This window comes from Musca domestica, unplaced genomic scaffold (assembly GCF_030504385.1).
Source record: "Musca domestica strain aabys unplaced genomic scaffold, Musca_domestica.polishedcontigs.V.1.1 9, whole genome shotgun sequence".
Lineage (NCBI taxonomy): Eukaryota > Metazoa > Arthropoda > Insecta > Diptera > Muscidae > Musca > Musca domestica.
In genome coordinates, this window is record NW_026712435.1 from 10279452 (window position 1) to 10295946 (window position 16495).

General features: G+C 33.4%; 1 protein-coding gene across 6 annotated transcripts in view; it reads right to left on the reverse strand.

Annotated features, from left to right (window-relative positions):
- Positions 1–241: 241 nt before the first annotated feature.
- The window catches only part of LOC101894619 (four and a half LIM domains protein 2), a 326991-nt gene continuing 310737 nt past the window's right edge, over positions 242–16495 (reverse strand). For 5 of the 6 annotated variants that reach the window (XM_020039089.2, XM_005190019.4, XM_005190021.4 and 2 more), the window contains 3 exons: positions 2588–2757; positions 837–1023; positions 242–752 (listed from right to left, as the gene is read on the reverse strand). In XM_020039089.2, the coding sequence (XP_019894648.1) occupies positions 595–752; positions 837–1023; positions 2588–2757 (515 nt within the window). In that variant the 3' untranslated portion in view covers positions 242–594. Of the gene's footprint in view, positions 753–836; positions 1024–2587; positions 2758–9044; positions 9311–16495 lie in introns of all 6 variants that reach the window. The other variant, XM_005190023.4, reaches the window with a different exon arrangement.

The following is a 16495-nucleotide window of genomic DNA, read 5'->3' on the forward strand; positions in this document are numbered from 1 at the left end:
GACAAGAAAAACTATAACCCAAGGTTAGAAATAAGGAGTAGATTTTTATTTAAATACAATATTAATAAAAATAATAATCAAATAAATTGTTTTTGTTTTTATTATTAACAAATACATAGACTTGGTCATACAATGTCTGTAACTGGGTACATTTGTATGTGTGTGGGTGTTATAAATTAATTAATTTATTCACTGTTTCTTTTTTTGAATTGTTTTTCTTCATTTTTGTTGTTGTTGTTGGTGTATTGTAATTCATGCAATTTTGCTTGTTTAGCGGCGCTGGCGGTGCATGGAGATTTGATTCTGTTTTCGCATAGAAATATTTTCTTAGAAATGCAATCTATTTGAAAGGGAAATAATATTTTTTTGCTTTATTTTTTGTTGTTGCTCAATTTGTGTTGTGTCATCGTGGAGGTTTTTTTTTGTTTGTTTGCGTTTCTTAATTGATTTTGGTATTTTGTTTTGTTGTTGTTGTTGTTGTTTCTTTACAATATTGCTCCAATAGTTGCTGTCGAATTTCCTTAACATATTTTACAGTTTCATATTCATAATGGCTGACTTGTTCGTAGCGTAAGCGTCAAGATATTGCCCATTTTACATGAGCTTCTGCTTGGCACATTCAGGGCAAATAATATCGGGTCCATCGGTAATGAAACCACGTCCGACTAGACTAGTCTTGCAACTGGCACATACGAAACAGTCATGATGCCAATGGCGATTTTCAAACGAAATAAAGCGAGTGCCACCAATACCTACAGAATATAAGAAATTTTGAAAACATTAGTATTGAAACAGAAAAAATAACAAATTCAAGTAAATATTTCACTCCAACCTACCGGTTATGGGTTTGACACACGAAGTGCAGCGTTTGGCAAAGAGTTCACCGAAACATTCAGCGCAATAGGGCTTCTCATCGCGACTAGTGAAACGTTGACCAGCCAACGTAATGTTGCAATGGGTGCAAGTGAAGCATTCACGATGCCAGGGTTCATTCTTGTAGGTCACGCCACCTGAAGTAATAACCTAAAATAGGGGGAAATTTTGAGTAATTGAATATTGGAAAATTCAGAAAATTACAAGTTAGAACATTTTCATAGACAAATTGAATTGAAAGTGATGAGGTAAATCTCAGGAAAAACGTGGTCAAGTGACTTAAGTCAAAAGCATAATTTTTTATTCGATTTAAACCAACTATATGTCGTCTTTTGTCTGCAGATTTCATTATAAAAATTGTAGTTTTTAAACCGTATTCAAAACATTTGAAAGTATATTTTGCGAAACATCAACGCCCAGACGAAACGGTTAGAGCTAAAATCTTGAAATTTGATGGGTGAGGGTAACACTTGGTCCGAAGGCAAGGTACGAAAAATATTAAATGGTACTAAATATGGTACCCTATGTATTTGAGACCATAACTCTTAAATTTTGAATGAGTGTAACTGATGGAGTGTATGATAGATGTACGAAAGGGTTTTTGTACGAAAAGTACTACATTCGGTACCATTTTTTATCATGTGAACGCTTAGAGCTAAAAACTTGAAATTTGGAATGGGAATAAAGGTTGAGAGGTAGAGTCGATGTAAAGTGGTAGTTTTGGAAGTATGTACTTATGTACACAAAATGTACTAAACCGTACTAAATTTAGTACAATATGGAGGAACGGGTGGATCTGGAATGCTGAAATTTGAAATTAACATTACTGGCGGAGTGTAGGGTTGGAATATGGAGGAAGTTTTCCAAATGTGTACTTATGTGCAGGAAAAGTAATAAATTCTGGCTGGAATTCTAATATCCACGGCATTCTTATGTGTACTGCATTATACTAAATTTGGTACAATTTATATTTGGGCGGAATTGCGAAATTTGAAATTGGGTTTACTGTGGAATGTAGGATTGGGGTATGTAGAAAGTCTTGGAAATTGGTACTTGTGTGCTAAATTTGGTACAATTGGGATTTGCGCGAACCGATAGAGCTGGAATCCCGAAATTTTAGGTTAAAGACATTGTTGACGCCTGTAGTTAATGATGGAGGTGGTTTTGGGAATGTGTACTATAATTGCCCGAAAATTACTAAGTGATACTATTGCGTACTGGGTGAAGAGATAGAGCTGAAATCACTGTTCGTGTTTTTAGTGCACATTTCCAAAACAATCATGTGTAGATTGTTCGAAAAGTACTAAGGGGTACTAAATTTGGTATTAGGTGAATGCCGGAGTTTGATATTGAGGTCTCTATGTGTATCTGGTGTTGAGATCTTGTTCGAAAAGTACTAAATGGAACTAATTGTGGATAACTGTTGATGCCTAGCAGATGTAAATTGTTTTGGATTTGCGTTGCAAATGTTACTAAATTTGGTATTGAGTGAAAGAATAGAGCTGAAATTCTGAAATTATTACCGAAAATCAAAAAAAAAAAAAAAAAAAAAACTTGAATAATATATAAAACCTTGAAAGTCTGAAAATTTAGAACGATGTATATACATCTACCATTATAAGTCTTACCGACATTGCTATGAATTACGAATTTAGTCGCATGAAGGAGTTAATTCGTCTACTTTAGCTTAGAAATACGAATATAAAAACCTTACCTTGTTGCATTTAATGCAACGAGTAGCGAATTTCTCCTCATAACATCCGGCACAGTAGATCTCCTGTTCCCTGGGGATAAATGACTTGGTGCCAATGGCCGTCTTACAGACACAGCAACAGAAACAATTTTCGTGCCATTGCCGGGTCTTGTATTCCATTTTCTTCGTGCCTGAAAGCATAAAAGATAACAAAAAACAAATTAACAACAATTGTTTTCTACTAATTTCGTGGTATCTATGAAAAATAAAAAAAAAAACACTCCTTGAAGATAAAAATCCAAAATATTTTTATGATGTTAAAAAAAAATAACTTCAATTCCATTTTTTTTTTCTCATTCATTTTTAAACAATTTATCAGCTGTCCTAAAGTGTGATGAGTTATCTTTTATAAAGAGCTGTGAGTCTACTTCAATTTCTCAATTGTTTTAATTCAAATGGCATGTCAGACAACCGATTTGAGTCTCTACTGCCTTTTATTATTTCTCAAAGAATGCAAAATTTTTCCATCGATGGCGTTGCATGACAAAAGGAAAAAATTGACGTTTGTCACGACTTTTGGATAAAATAAAAAGGCGCAATCAACTAAATATTGGGTTTTTGACATTGTGCCATTGACACAATAATAGTTGATGAAATCGAATTTTTTTACTTATCTTTGGAAATAGTTGAAAATTTTGAAGTTCAACTACGTTAGACTGCAAAATGTAACAGCTATCAAATTAAGATAAAAGCTATTGATATAAACAAGTGTTCGCCATGTCATTTCGGGAATATTTATTTTCTTTAGATTTTAGGATTTTTTAAAACTCAGATGCATTCATTGTGCAAATATGTAATAAATAAGCTAAAAATGCTGTTTTGGAACAGTTTTTGAAATACCAGGCAGACCTGGTTACTGTTGAAAACTTCTAACACAATAGTTCTGAAAAAGAGATCGATTCGAGAAAAGTAATTTGCCAGTCCCTCTACTGGCAATCTGCAACTCTTCTTCTTCCTGCGACAACCAATCACCTGGTTGTTTAAATCTATACTTCAAGCTGTCAGAAATTCAGCTGTTCATACTCTTATTAAGGAAGTACATAAAAAGCTTGAAGTCATGGCTAGGCATATTAATGTCAAATTATAAAGAAAACGACGGCACGATTTTAGTGCAGCTCTGTAATCCTGAAATGTCACAAAATATGCCATGACTTCAAGCTTCTTATGTATTTACACCCTTAGGGTGGAAATACATGAAGCGCTTATCTGGATGGCTTAAGTCATCGGCTGGCTTCTTCGGAAATAAACAAAGGAGCCTAGGGCCAAAATCGAACTAGGTCAACCTAAAACTTCTTTGCTCACCTACGAAGAAGCCGGCTGATCACTTATGGCAGCCTAATATGCGCTTTATGTATTTCCACCCTTAGTAATACAACAGTCAGTACAAAATTTGTTTTGTTTATATATTGGGAAAAAAGTACCCCAATTATTATTGGATATAATCGAATGAAAACATAAATACACATATTAACAGTTTGCAGAGATTTCAAATGCAATATTTTTTTTTAGGGAGATCAGCTGTTCTTCTCATATGATTTACCCTTTGCTGAATATTAATCATTTGCGATAATTTGGCTAAGAAGCATGAAGGCCCGGGTTAACCGCGATAATTGAGTAATCGCAATTTCCCAATAAAATTTTACTATGGAAAACATATATCACATTTTTTGTAGTTAATCACGTCAAAGTATTTGTATTTTTTGTATGCGAACACTCTATTATCACTTCAAATTGTTATCCAAGTTGTTGAAAAATACATATTCTAATATAATAATAATATTCGATTGGCATCCTGTAAAAAACATATAAAAATCTACCTATTAAAAAAAAAAAAAAACATTTTAAAAATGTTGACATATCAATGTTCCCAAAACTTTAAATTGTTTTTTCAAATCAAAGTAGATTTTTATGTGTTCTTAAACGACGTCATTCGGAGATTATAAAAATATGAGTTTTTCAAAAATATTTACAAATTTGAATAGTTTTTCATTCAAAAACTTCAATTCCAAAATTGTTATGACAGTTCATTGTCCCAGCATTCAGGTGAGAGTACACAAACTGCTTGAAGTCTTTGTATGGCATATTTTGTGACATATCATAAAAGGATGCCAGAGCCGCACTCAAATTCTGCCGTCGTTTCCCTTTATAATTTGACATTAATATGCCAAGCTGCCTATGTACCGTCACCTTTACAGCACGTTTTCCGCTCAACGGATTAAGTCAACTCAGTTGATTTAAATAGTCAAACCCATATCATATAAATCCTCATAAAGGTGTTTAACGCGACAAAATGCTCCAATGTAAACATAATATTACCAAGACCATTTCATATTTGATTCTACGCTTATTGTGAATTATTCCAATTTTCTTTTTAAATAATTTCTTTTCCCCCTAAGTTCAATGGTCTTTTCTACTCATGCATGCTGATAATTACTAGAGAACTATGAAAATGTTAATTTAATCCATTTCATTTCATTCCGCAAAGTAAATAACAACAATGCTGTTGGAACGTTGACCCATTTTATTATATTCCAAAGAGACAATGAACGCAACATCACAGCACAGCAATTTATGGCAGCCCATAAATCATAGTGGGAAAATGTTGTTTGATAAAAAAAAGAAATACTATAACGCAACAGTTTAATGTCTGCTTAACTCACACACAATCTCTGTCAATTAATGACATTTTAATATCTACCAAAATATGAATAGCAAACAACTTGTATATTTATATTAACAATGTAGAAGTAAATAAATAATACGAATTCCGTCTAGTCGTAGACAATTTTCATAATTTTCCAATAAAAATGCCAATGGAAATGAAAATGGATTAAACGATACCTATAATTAACATGTCTGGAAAGGCGGGACAATAAATAAGCAATAGATAGAAATTTTAGTTACTTTTTCAGCTGCTGGGAGGGGGAGGGGGGGGGGGGGGGGGTATAATAGTGGTATTTATGAATTCAAAGCCAATGATAAATAAGTTAAGGTGAGAATACATAAAACGCTTTTTTGACCAGCTTAATGCTAGGAACACAATTGGAGCGAACGACGAATTTCGCCCTACGCGGCGACAAAATGAGCCGCGAAAATTCGTCGTATGGAACACAATACCGACGAAATTATAAAACAGCTGATGAAGTTGTTTACTTTTTGCTCATTTGTTGACTACAATGAATTATACAAGAACACATAATTCTTTACGTTCTCTATTATAATTTCACTTATGTCCATCTTCTCTATTATAAATTCACTGATATCCATCTTCACTCAGGCGCAAGTACACAAATAAATAAACAAATTAATTATGTTTTTTTTATACGAGTAACAGATAGTAGAGTGACCATAACAAATTTTAAAGTAAAAAGTAACTTTATTTACTAAAACACATAAAATTCGTACAAGTATGGCCACCTTGTACTGTTTTGTTCGCCGGTCGCCGGCGTATGAAATAGAAATAAAGCTAATTGAGTTCGCGGCGACCGACGAAATTTTCGCCGGTGCCGTGATTGTGTGCACTTCCATATACACATATGTGTTTTATTTTTGAAGACGAACATACGCCGCGAAAAAATTCGTCGTTCGCTCCAATTGTGTTCCTAGCATAAGTCATCAGCGGGCTTCTTTGTAAAAGAACAAAGGAGCATAGATCCAAAATCGAACTAAGTCAACCTAAAACTCCTTTGTTCCTCTACGAAGAAGCTAGCCAATGACTTAAGCTAGTCAAAAAAGCGTTTTATGCATGGTAGAAGAATACAGGTAGTCGCATCGACACAGCTGCTGGGACAATGAACTGTCAAACCGATTTTGATATTGAAAATCGTGAATGAAAAATTATTGAAATTTGTAAAAATTGTTTAAAAATACATATCATTGCAACCTCCGATTTGAGTCGATTGTCAACTTTATATTTTTTAGTTCTTCCTTAAATATGAGCGTACAGCTGAAAATGATTCACGCCATATAGAGGGTATGCACGTCAAGGAAGAATATAATCTAAACAAGTAAAAAAGCTGTAAAGGTGGGAATGCATAAAGCGCTTATCTGGCCGACTTAAGTCATCGGCTGGCTTCTTCAGAAATGAACAAAGGAGCCTAGGGCCAAAATCGAACTAAGTCAACCTAAAACTCCTTTGTTCATCTACGAAGAAGCCAGTCGATGACTTAAGCCAGCCAAATATACGCTTTATGTATTTCCAGCCTAAGTTCGGCAGAGCCAATCTTTGAATACCCTCCAACATTTGGAACGATTTTGGCAATTTTCAAAAAAATAAAATCCGTTAAAAATTCTGTTAAAATCTTAAAAATAAAGAATGTAGCCGTTTTAATAGTGTCTATACGACGACGTGGTTCTGCATAGGCAACTTTTGTCATAAATCATTACAATATTCAAATGCGAAACTTAAAAAAAATCGGTGAATAATGTAGCTAAATACCGAATATTCATTGGGGGATATACGAAGATGTGGACCTGTCTTAGGCTGTAGCATTCATTACGCACTTCAAACACCACATTTGAAATAATTCCGGTGAATAATGTCGCTAAAATACCGAATATTGGGGGTACCGTATTATGGGTGCTATACGATGACGTGGACTTGCACGGAAATTTTTCTGTCATAGGCTGTATTACCCACTACGAACTTCAAATACCAAATTTGAAACATTTCCGGAGAATAATGTCTCTAAAATCATCAAAATACCGAATATCGGGAGGTACCGTTATATGGGGGCTATACCAAAAACGTGGACCTACAAGACCCATTTTCAATACCAAAAATCCTGCAGACATAATACACATTTGAGTAAAATTTTATCAACCTACTTCATTTTGTTCGGAATTCAGAGTCATTTCCACAGACGGATAGACGAACGGACATAGCTAAACCGACATAGAATTTTATGGTGATCAAGAATATATATATATATATATACTTTGTGGGGTCTAAAATGTATATTTCGAGGTGTTACAAACGGAATGACAAAGCTAATATACCCTCCATGGAATGGTGGAGGGTATAAAAAGACAACTAAAGTATTAGCCAAATAAGTCAAGTAAGTTTTGATTATGAATGGTAGAATTTTGTTTCGAAGTATCAAAAAATCGCGACTTGTTTCGCTATAATACTGGTGGAAGATTGTCATCGCGAATTTGGTCCTGATTTCATTACAGAAAATTGCCAGAATGCATATAGCAGGCATTGTGAAGATTTTGCCAACATTTCTAAGCCGGTTATTCTGGGACTTTGACCCTTAAAGACAGGCTTCAAATAAAACGTTATTCGAAAACTACACTAGAACTAACAGCACCGAGAATGTTTCCTTAAGATATAGGTTTTGAAAACCCTATTTTTATAAGACAAGATATGTCAAATTATAATGGAAAACGACGGCAGGATTTTAGTGCGGCTCTGTAATCCCTTTATGAAATGTCACAAAATATGCCTAGCCATGACTTCAAGGTTCTTATGTAGTTGCACTCTTATGGAACATATTCTTGTTTTTATGTGCCTAGGAACGCCGAAAATAATCGTTTACTAATTTTTTTTTTTGTAAAATATGCCACTCGTCATACGTACATATTTCCGATATGAAACTGAATTTTAATTTGAAAAATGACATGGCCGAGTACTTCAGAAAAGTGTTGCCATATTCGATTTAGCACATCTATGGTTTTGCCATGGCTACACAACTAACATTATTCATAGGGCTAGTTTGTCGAAACCAGATGTTAATTTGCAGTTCCATGATCTCATCTCATGTTTAACGGTTATCAATAAAACAAAAAAAAATAATTCTTTTTTTTAAATTTGGCAAAAAAAAGTAAAGAAAAGAAAAAAAAACTATACACATATTCATAATTCAATGTAGATGCTTAATATGATGCATCATAATTGGTGGAGGTGGGCGTTCGTTTTGTTTTTTTGTATTTATTTTTCTTTAGTGTGATTAACAAAACGCTTTTGGGCAACATTTAAATAAGAAAGCCAAACATCAATTTGTATTCAAGCAAAGCCAAAGAATGAAAACGAAAAGAAACCAACAAAAAATGTTTTGTTTTTGCTCACGTCATCGAAATCACTTGGTCGCCAAAAATAAAAACCGTTTCAAATATTTGATAATTTTTCAAATGATTCACGGTGGGAGACGATTTTGAGATCATTAGATGATTTGCTTTGACTTTTGCAAAGTGTCTGCGAGACATTGCTGCCGAAAATTGGACAAATTAGCATGAGAATAAAGGTTGGGGGCAGAATCATGTCATGTGGGCCCGTCAAAATCTAGAGACAATTTCGGCAATTATTTTTAATTTAACATCAAATTAGGATAACTGCGTTTTTAGGAGAAGGGTATAAACTCTTTTTATCTTATTGAATCCTTTAATAATTATTATTTTCATTTAAATGATACATTACCTGCTTTTGTTAGCTTTGGATCACCCAGACGACAATAGTCCCCGAGGGCACAATAGAAATTTCGATTTTCTTCGCGGGCAGATGCATTTGGCAGGAACATACTCAAGACGGCAATGTCTTCATTGTTTTCTTTGGCTTTTTTAATGCGATCAGCTCCAATAGTTTTGGTTTGGAGGTGTAAACGCGATTTCATGCGCGACGACAAAACATCAACATCGGTCATATTGAAGGGTTATTTGTTTTGCGGGTTTATTACGGTTACGCTTCTATATACAAATTGATAAATTTATAATTCCGAGCCCTTGGTTTACTTTCAGAGAGAAATATTATTTTCTAAAGAACCCTAATTAATTTGTCATGGAATACCCCATATTATGTCAAATTAAGATTTCTGTTCTCATTAATTTGATAACTAATGTTGTGCTGGTGGTTTGTGGCCTTTTTTGTTATTACAAAAAAAGAGCTAGGTAATTTGTCGTTATATATTCTAGACATGATTGGAAGTGTAGCATTCAAGAACTTTTAATTAAGTTAATTAAAAAAAAAATTGACAAAAATGGTGGCGATTTCCTTGGCCATTAAACGCACCGACCATTGCCTTTAGATAAAACTAATTTCCTCTTCCAAGCCACCAGACATGTGTGATGTAGTATGTTTGAAACGAACATGTATGAAGTTTGTGTGCCCAAAACAATATGGGGCCAAAAACCCCAACCATTTTTTTGTTTATAATTTCAACGAATAATTTATTATCTGTTTTTTGCTGTTGTTCATGTTCTTTTCAAATTGTTGAAAATGATTAAAATCTTCTTAGTGCAGCTTAACCGAGAAGGTGAGCAGTCACCATCATTTCGGACATGACATCATAGCCAAAAATGTTAGAGCATTGAACAAGTTTATGTTTTTTTCCGCTAGACCTGAAGACTCCACAAAATTTAACAAAACAGAACATTTATGTTTTCTCCAATCAATAATAAATTAGATAACGCAATTCCAAGTATTAGAAATGTTATTCTTCAAATTTGGATCAATCTTCTAAATTTTCTAAAGCCAGCTGTTAAATTCGATTATGGGTGTAATGCTAATTAATGTTTTATGGCCCAATTAGTATTGACCATATTTATCTGCGTTTTTATTATTATTATAATTGATGGTTTTTTATCGCCCAAACAAGTGATAACACAAATATATTTTTTATTCAAGATTAGACTGTAAAGAGACTCTTTATCTTTTGCAATTTGATGTGAGAATTTATGAGATTTTGCAATCCAAAAGAAAAAAAAAAGATTTCTTTAAATCAAGACAAAAAAAATACTGTGTTTACGTAGAAATGAGTTAATCCACTGGATTACTTTCACTTCAAATAAATCCTCTTAAATAGGTTAACCCTACAAAGGGTTCTAAAGTAAAGATGTCATGAGATCCATAGTACAATTAATTCAATGTAACCTCATTTTATTTTCTGTAACCTCCACATTTTCCGCAATTTACCTTTTAAAATTTAAACTCATTGAAAACAGATTACCATCTCTGATTTGTGTATATACAGTGAATTTATGAATATACATTTTGAAAATGAGATGTTGTCAAGGGTATAGTTTTGAAAAAAAAATTGTCACTTCGACACAGCCGCTGGGACAATGAACTGTCAAACCAATTTTGAAATTGAAAATGTTGAATGAAAAATTATTCAAATTCGTTAAAATTGTTGAAAAATGCATATCATAACAAGCTTCGATAGGGGTCGTATAAGTAAACATATAAAAATCTACTTATTTGACATAACAATGTTCCGAGGCGTTGATGCCTGTATTCTTCTTCCATGATTACTTCCATAATTATAATATGGTTAGATCATGGCTAAATAGTTTACATGAAGAACAATGTGGCAACACGTTTATTTGTGAAGCGTCCTCTACATATGAATTATGTGGAACTATGAACCATTCATAGACCCGTTCTTAGATCTTTTCTTTATAGTCCAGTTTTGTTATTCCCTACTTTAAGAAAAGGATAAAATGTCAAATTATCGGATTTTCATTATTAGATCTTTCCCTTAAAATAACTGCATTTTCTACAGAGATATGGCAAGCTTCTTATAAAAGTAACTGATAGTCACTGCATTATTCCCACAATGGGATCTTCGTTTTAGTTTAAAAATAATAAACAAAATGAATTTTTAATTAATTTCTTGAAATAAATCTATGATTCAGTACTTCCATGTATAAAATAAACGATTTGCGTTGCCCATTTTTATACCCACCACCATAGTATGGAACACCTCGAAATATACATTTTAGACCCCACAAAGTATATATACACATACTTCATAAGCCATGATAGAAGATTACAGATAGAAGCATCAACGCTTGGGTACATTGAAATGTTAAAAAAATTTAAATGTTCTTTCAAATATAAGTAGATTTTCATACGTTTTCTTATACGACGTCATTCGGAGGTATAATTCGCGTTTTCAACAGTTTTTAAACACTTAAATAATTTTTCATTCAACATTTTCAATTCCAAAATTGGTTTGACAGTTCATTGTCCCAGCAGCTGTGTTGGTGCGTCTACCTATATTCTTCTACCATGTGATCAGCACAAAATTCTATGTCAATTTAGCGATGTCCGTCTGTGGAAATTACTCTAGCTTCCGAACGAAATGAAGTAGGTTGAAAAAAAATTTGACTCAAATGTATATTATGTTTGTAGGACTTTTGGTATTGAAAGTAGGGCATGTGGGTCTACACTTTTGGTATAACCCCCATATAATAGTACCTCCCGATATTCGGTATTTTCCTTTTATATTTTAACGTAAAGTGTCCGGAATTCATGTTGCCATATTGAAAAGAACTTAATTGAAGATTTATATTACGAAATGAATTACAAATTCGTTTTTTTTTTGAAAATGAAGATGCCACTGTGAAAAAAATGATGGTTACTTATTTTATTGCCATACATTATTTTAAAGGAAAGATGTAATAATGAGAACCCGATAATGTGAACTTTTATCCTTCACTTTTCCTAAAGTAAGGAAAACAAAACTGGACTATAAAGAAAATATATAGGTCTATGCCATAGACCGGTTATTACATCTTTTCGACAGATAAAAAATGACATTTTCGGACAAATAAATCATTAAATCGTAAAGGAAAAATATAATGGTGGAAGTACATAAAGAGCTTTTTTGACTAACATAAGTAATCGGCTGGCTTCTTCGTGAAAGAACAAAGGACCCTAGGGCCAAAATCGAACTAAGTCAACCTAAAATGTCTTTGCTCCTCTACGAAGAAGACAACCGATGACTTATGCCGATCAAAAATGTTTTTATGAACTACCGCCTTAAGAATGGGTCATAATACGTAAATAGATTGTTGAAAAGACACAGTCAGCGTTTTGCTTCATTTTCTTGCTTTGGAAATGTAGAATTATAAAGGACAATTAAAAACATTAAAGAATTCTGATGCCACTGTCCTTGAGAATTTCACTTTAGTCTGTTGCTATCGATTACCAGTTACATACTCTTATTGAAGGTACGTTTACATATACATTCATATCCAGTTTAATCGCGATACATTCACTGTGATTGGTCAATTGTCATGATTCTTATATAAAAATACTAATACAAAGGTGTTCCTTTTTTTGGTCAAACCAAAAAATACAAGAATTCGAATGGGAAATAAAGTTAAAAGTAAAAACAAAAGAACAGTATGAACAATGGGAACTAGATGAACTAATTAGAACTATATAGTTCCGATCGTTCTTTTTGTGGAGTAGATGCATTAAATTGTTCGTTAATTCGAGCAAGTCTCATTCTCTTTTATATTGTTCTCTTTTGTTTTATATTGACATTATACCTCATCCCATTCGCACGTAGCACATTTATACACAATTATTCTAAGTTAGAACAAGACAATAATAATTCCTAGATTATATGTTAATCACTCACAGTGAATGTCTTCATTGTCAAAGGAAAGAAGAAAACTCAAACAAAGATTACACTACTCTCTACTCTATAAGTTCGTTTCGGAAATACACAATTCTTATTACCAAGTAATTCAAGAGTTTTAAGTACGCGCAGTTTTAATTTTGAGAATAGCAATTTTAATATCTTTACGATCCAAAGAAAAAAATTACTTGTAATACACAAGTATCGCATATGGTTCCCAAACTTTTGCTAGATGGCAACACTCAGTAAACGACCATAAACTAGATTATCATCGTCGAGACAATTAATCAGCTGCACTTTTTTTGTTTTTGGGTGGGATATCTAGTTTCCCATACATAATTTTTTTTGAAAGTCATTGGTTCGTTGGAATTGGATTTCTCATTCAAATCATAGCCGGTCTGTCACTCTGTCCATTCAACAAGGCAGACACATATACGCCTCTGCATTGTACTTATTATACAACAACAGGTAAAATAAGTCAAAATATTACCCTGATGACCGGTAAAATTTTGTTTCGCTTCAAATACCTGTTTTGATTTGAAGTATTATAGCCGGAAACGTAATTATTTCAAAAAATTAATCATTGTTCAAATTATTTTTGTTGTATGAAAAAACTTGAGCGAGAAAAAAGATTAACTCATTTCAAGATCAAATAAAGGTGATGGTGTAGAACCAATAAATAACCAAATATGGTTTGACATATTCATTGAATAATTCAATTAAAAATATCCAAAATTGAAAAAAAAAATAATAATATGAATTGAAGAAGAGATTTGTGGTGAGCCACCACTGGGTCATGAGAAATGTTTGTTGTTTATTTCACTTTTTGAAAACTCTTAACACAATTCGCCATAAAGTGCCGGTGTTGTACACTTTCACGCCGCCATTCCGGTTTGAAAGCATATTAAAACAAGTAAGCAAAGGCTACAGTCGATCGGGGCCGACCGTTGAATACCCTACAACACTATAATAAACGATACTGTTTATATAGGCGAGATACTCGAAAGAATTCCACAAGATATTGTGACAAATAATAAAAGGAAACCATCAGGTTTCGTTCTCTAATTTTCGAATAATAGCAACTTAAACTGCGTCTTTCCTGTATTTGTGAATTCTCCAAAAAGTCACTGGAATGGACATTTTCGTATTTTGTCTACAAAAGTTGGCAAACTATTTCACACATTGAATATTTTTGGATGGCCATCCAAAACTGCTTGGCTTTTGCAATGTCCGGTAACCCCCATTCAAATGTGCGTGAGGATCGGGCGACAATTACGACCTGCCGACAATTTTGCATTTTTTGGTCCACTTCAACCCCTAAATATATGGCGATCATCTCCAAAAAGAGTAGGCTTCTATTCTGACCCTCATCTTATCCCCATGCAAAATTTCGTAAGGATCGGGCCATGAATGCGATCTGTATATGATATCCTGATATCCTAACTACTTAGTTTTGTTAGCTGTAGAAATATTACCAAATGTTTAATTCAAAATGAAAATATGCCAAAAACATGACAAAATTGAAAAAATATGAAAAATGTTACAAAATCAATATTTTAGTCTTTAGAGAGATATTTTTATGCTATTTTTTAGACGTTTTTTTCTTTCCTGCCCAGAGGCCATTCTGAATTAATGAGAACTGTCGAAATCAGTTCAGCCGTTCTCGACATATATGAGATCTTTCAAGCATATCTTCTTTGATAGACGTTTTGTTGGATGTTAACATCAATGTAAAGATCAGAAGTAACCTTGTCATGGCTTTGTGATTTCGCCGGGATTTAAAATATTCGCGGTTTAATAAAAAATTAAGAATTTTTTCAACAAAAAAGATATGGTTTATTTTACCCGCTAAATATTATCCGATGACCATCAAAATTGGTAGGCTTCTTCCCCGCCCTAAACTCTAGCTACATGCGAAATTCCGTCGATTGGTCTATAATTGCGACCTGTATAGCTACTGCAAAATCCGGCATTTTTTCAGTATTTGGTCCATTTCAACCCGTAGATATTATGCGATCATCTCCAAAAGAAATAGGGTTCTATTCTGGTACTATCCCCACCTCCATTCTTAATTTCGTGAAGATCGGGCCATAATTGCGACCTGTAGAGTGATTGACAAATTAACATGGACAGACGGACGGACGGACATACATAGCTAGATCGACTCAGCTCGGCGAGCCAGGAAGATCCATATATACTTTCCTATGTGGGAAACCAATATTTCGAGGTGTTACATAATTTTTGGCCCAATCAAACTTATAATACCCCCAACACATAGTGTTGTAGGGTATAATTTTCATATTCATTTCCCACTTACTACTTTGATAGCAGACACCTCTTTTGTTTTGAGAATATGTTGGAAAGCCAACGACTGGCTAGGCATGGCTTACCACTAAGCCGGCATTTGGCACCAATACGTCATGGCCGGCAGAGGAAATTCAAGCGGAAGTTCTTGCCAGCATTCAGTTCAGTTAATTACAGTTAAATGTTTTGTTTGATGCACTTAAGTGTTGTAATAAAGCCGCTGAATTGTTATTTAAATAGTAAGGTGGGAAAATATTGAGGTTTTGTGTTTCCGTTCTTAAATCCATTCTCGACATTAAGATTGTTGATTGTAATGATAACAGCACAGTTGTGAAAAAGAAAATATTTCAAATGTATAAAAATAGCAATTTTATAAAATAAGTCAAAAATAAAATTATGTCTTTTGTCTATAGTCGTATAGGTAGGGTATGAAGGACGAAAAATGTCTATTGTGACTGAAAAACACTCATACTGTTAAAATGTTTGTTTACGTTTTTTTAGGTGTAATTCACAGTTGCATGCCTTTTGACAATACGGATGAAATTACTTGGTATCATGATCCAAGTATAAGGTCCCCCTTCTCAGCTCAGCTGATTACCAGACGATCTGTTCATTAAATTCGAATTCGCTCAAATTAACAAATTTTTAAATTAAAAGTTTTAAATGAAAAATTATTTAAATTTCTCAAAATTGTTGAAAAATGCATATCATAACAACCTCCGATTGGTGTCGTAAAGGAAAACTTATAAAAAATGTACTTTTTTGAAAAAAAAAAAACATTTTGAAAATTTTTACATTTCAATGTTACCAAGCGTTGAAGCATCTACCTGCGTTCTTCTACCATGCAGCAGAGCTGTTATACATACACAAAATTGACCACATACATATTCGCCACAAAATTCTTCTGTCAAGGCGAACATATTTATTTTCGCCTCAAGCATGAATTTTGACATTTCATCTGTTAAAATAACAGGTGTTTTTAGATTAATTCGCTCGAAGGAAGTCCTTATAATTGGGTGGTATTATCGGATGGCACAATAGATAAGCCGTGGGCACGTTACAATTGGTTGACTAACATGTTGATCTTAAAAGATTGTCATTCAATTTAGATATTTTCCCAGCTTTTCGTTCCCGTACTTTCTGAGCAAAAGTTGTTTCCTCAGATCGAATTAGATCGAATTCTCTCTATCGGTTGTAC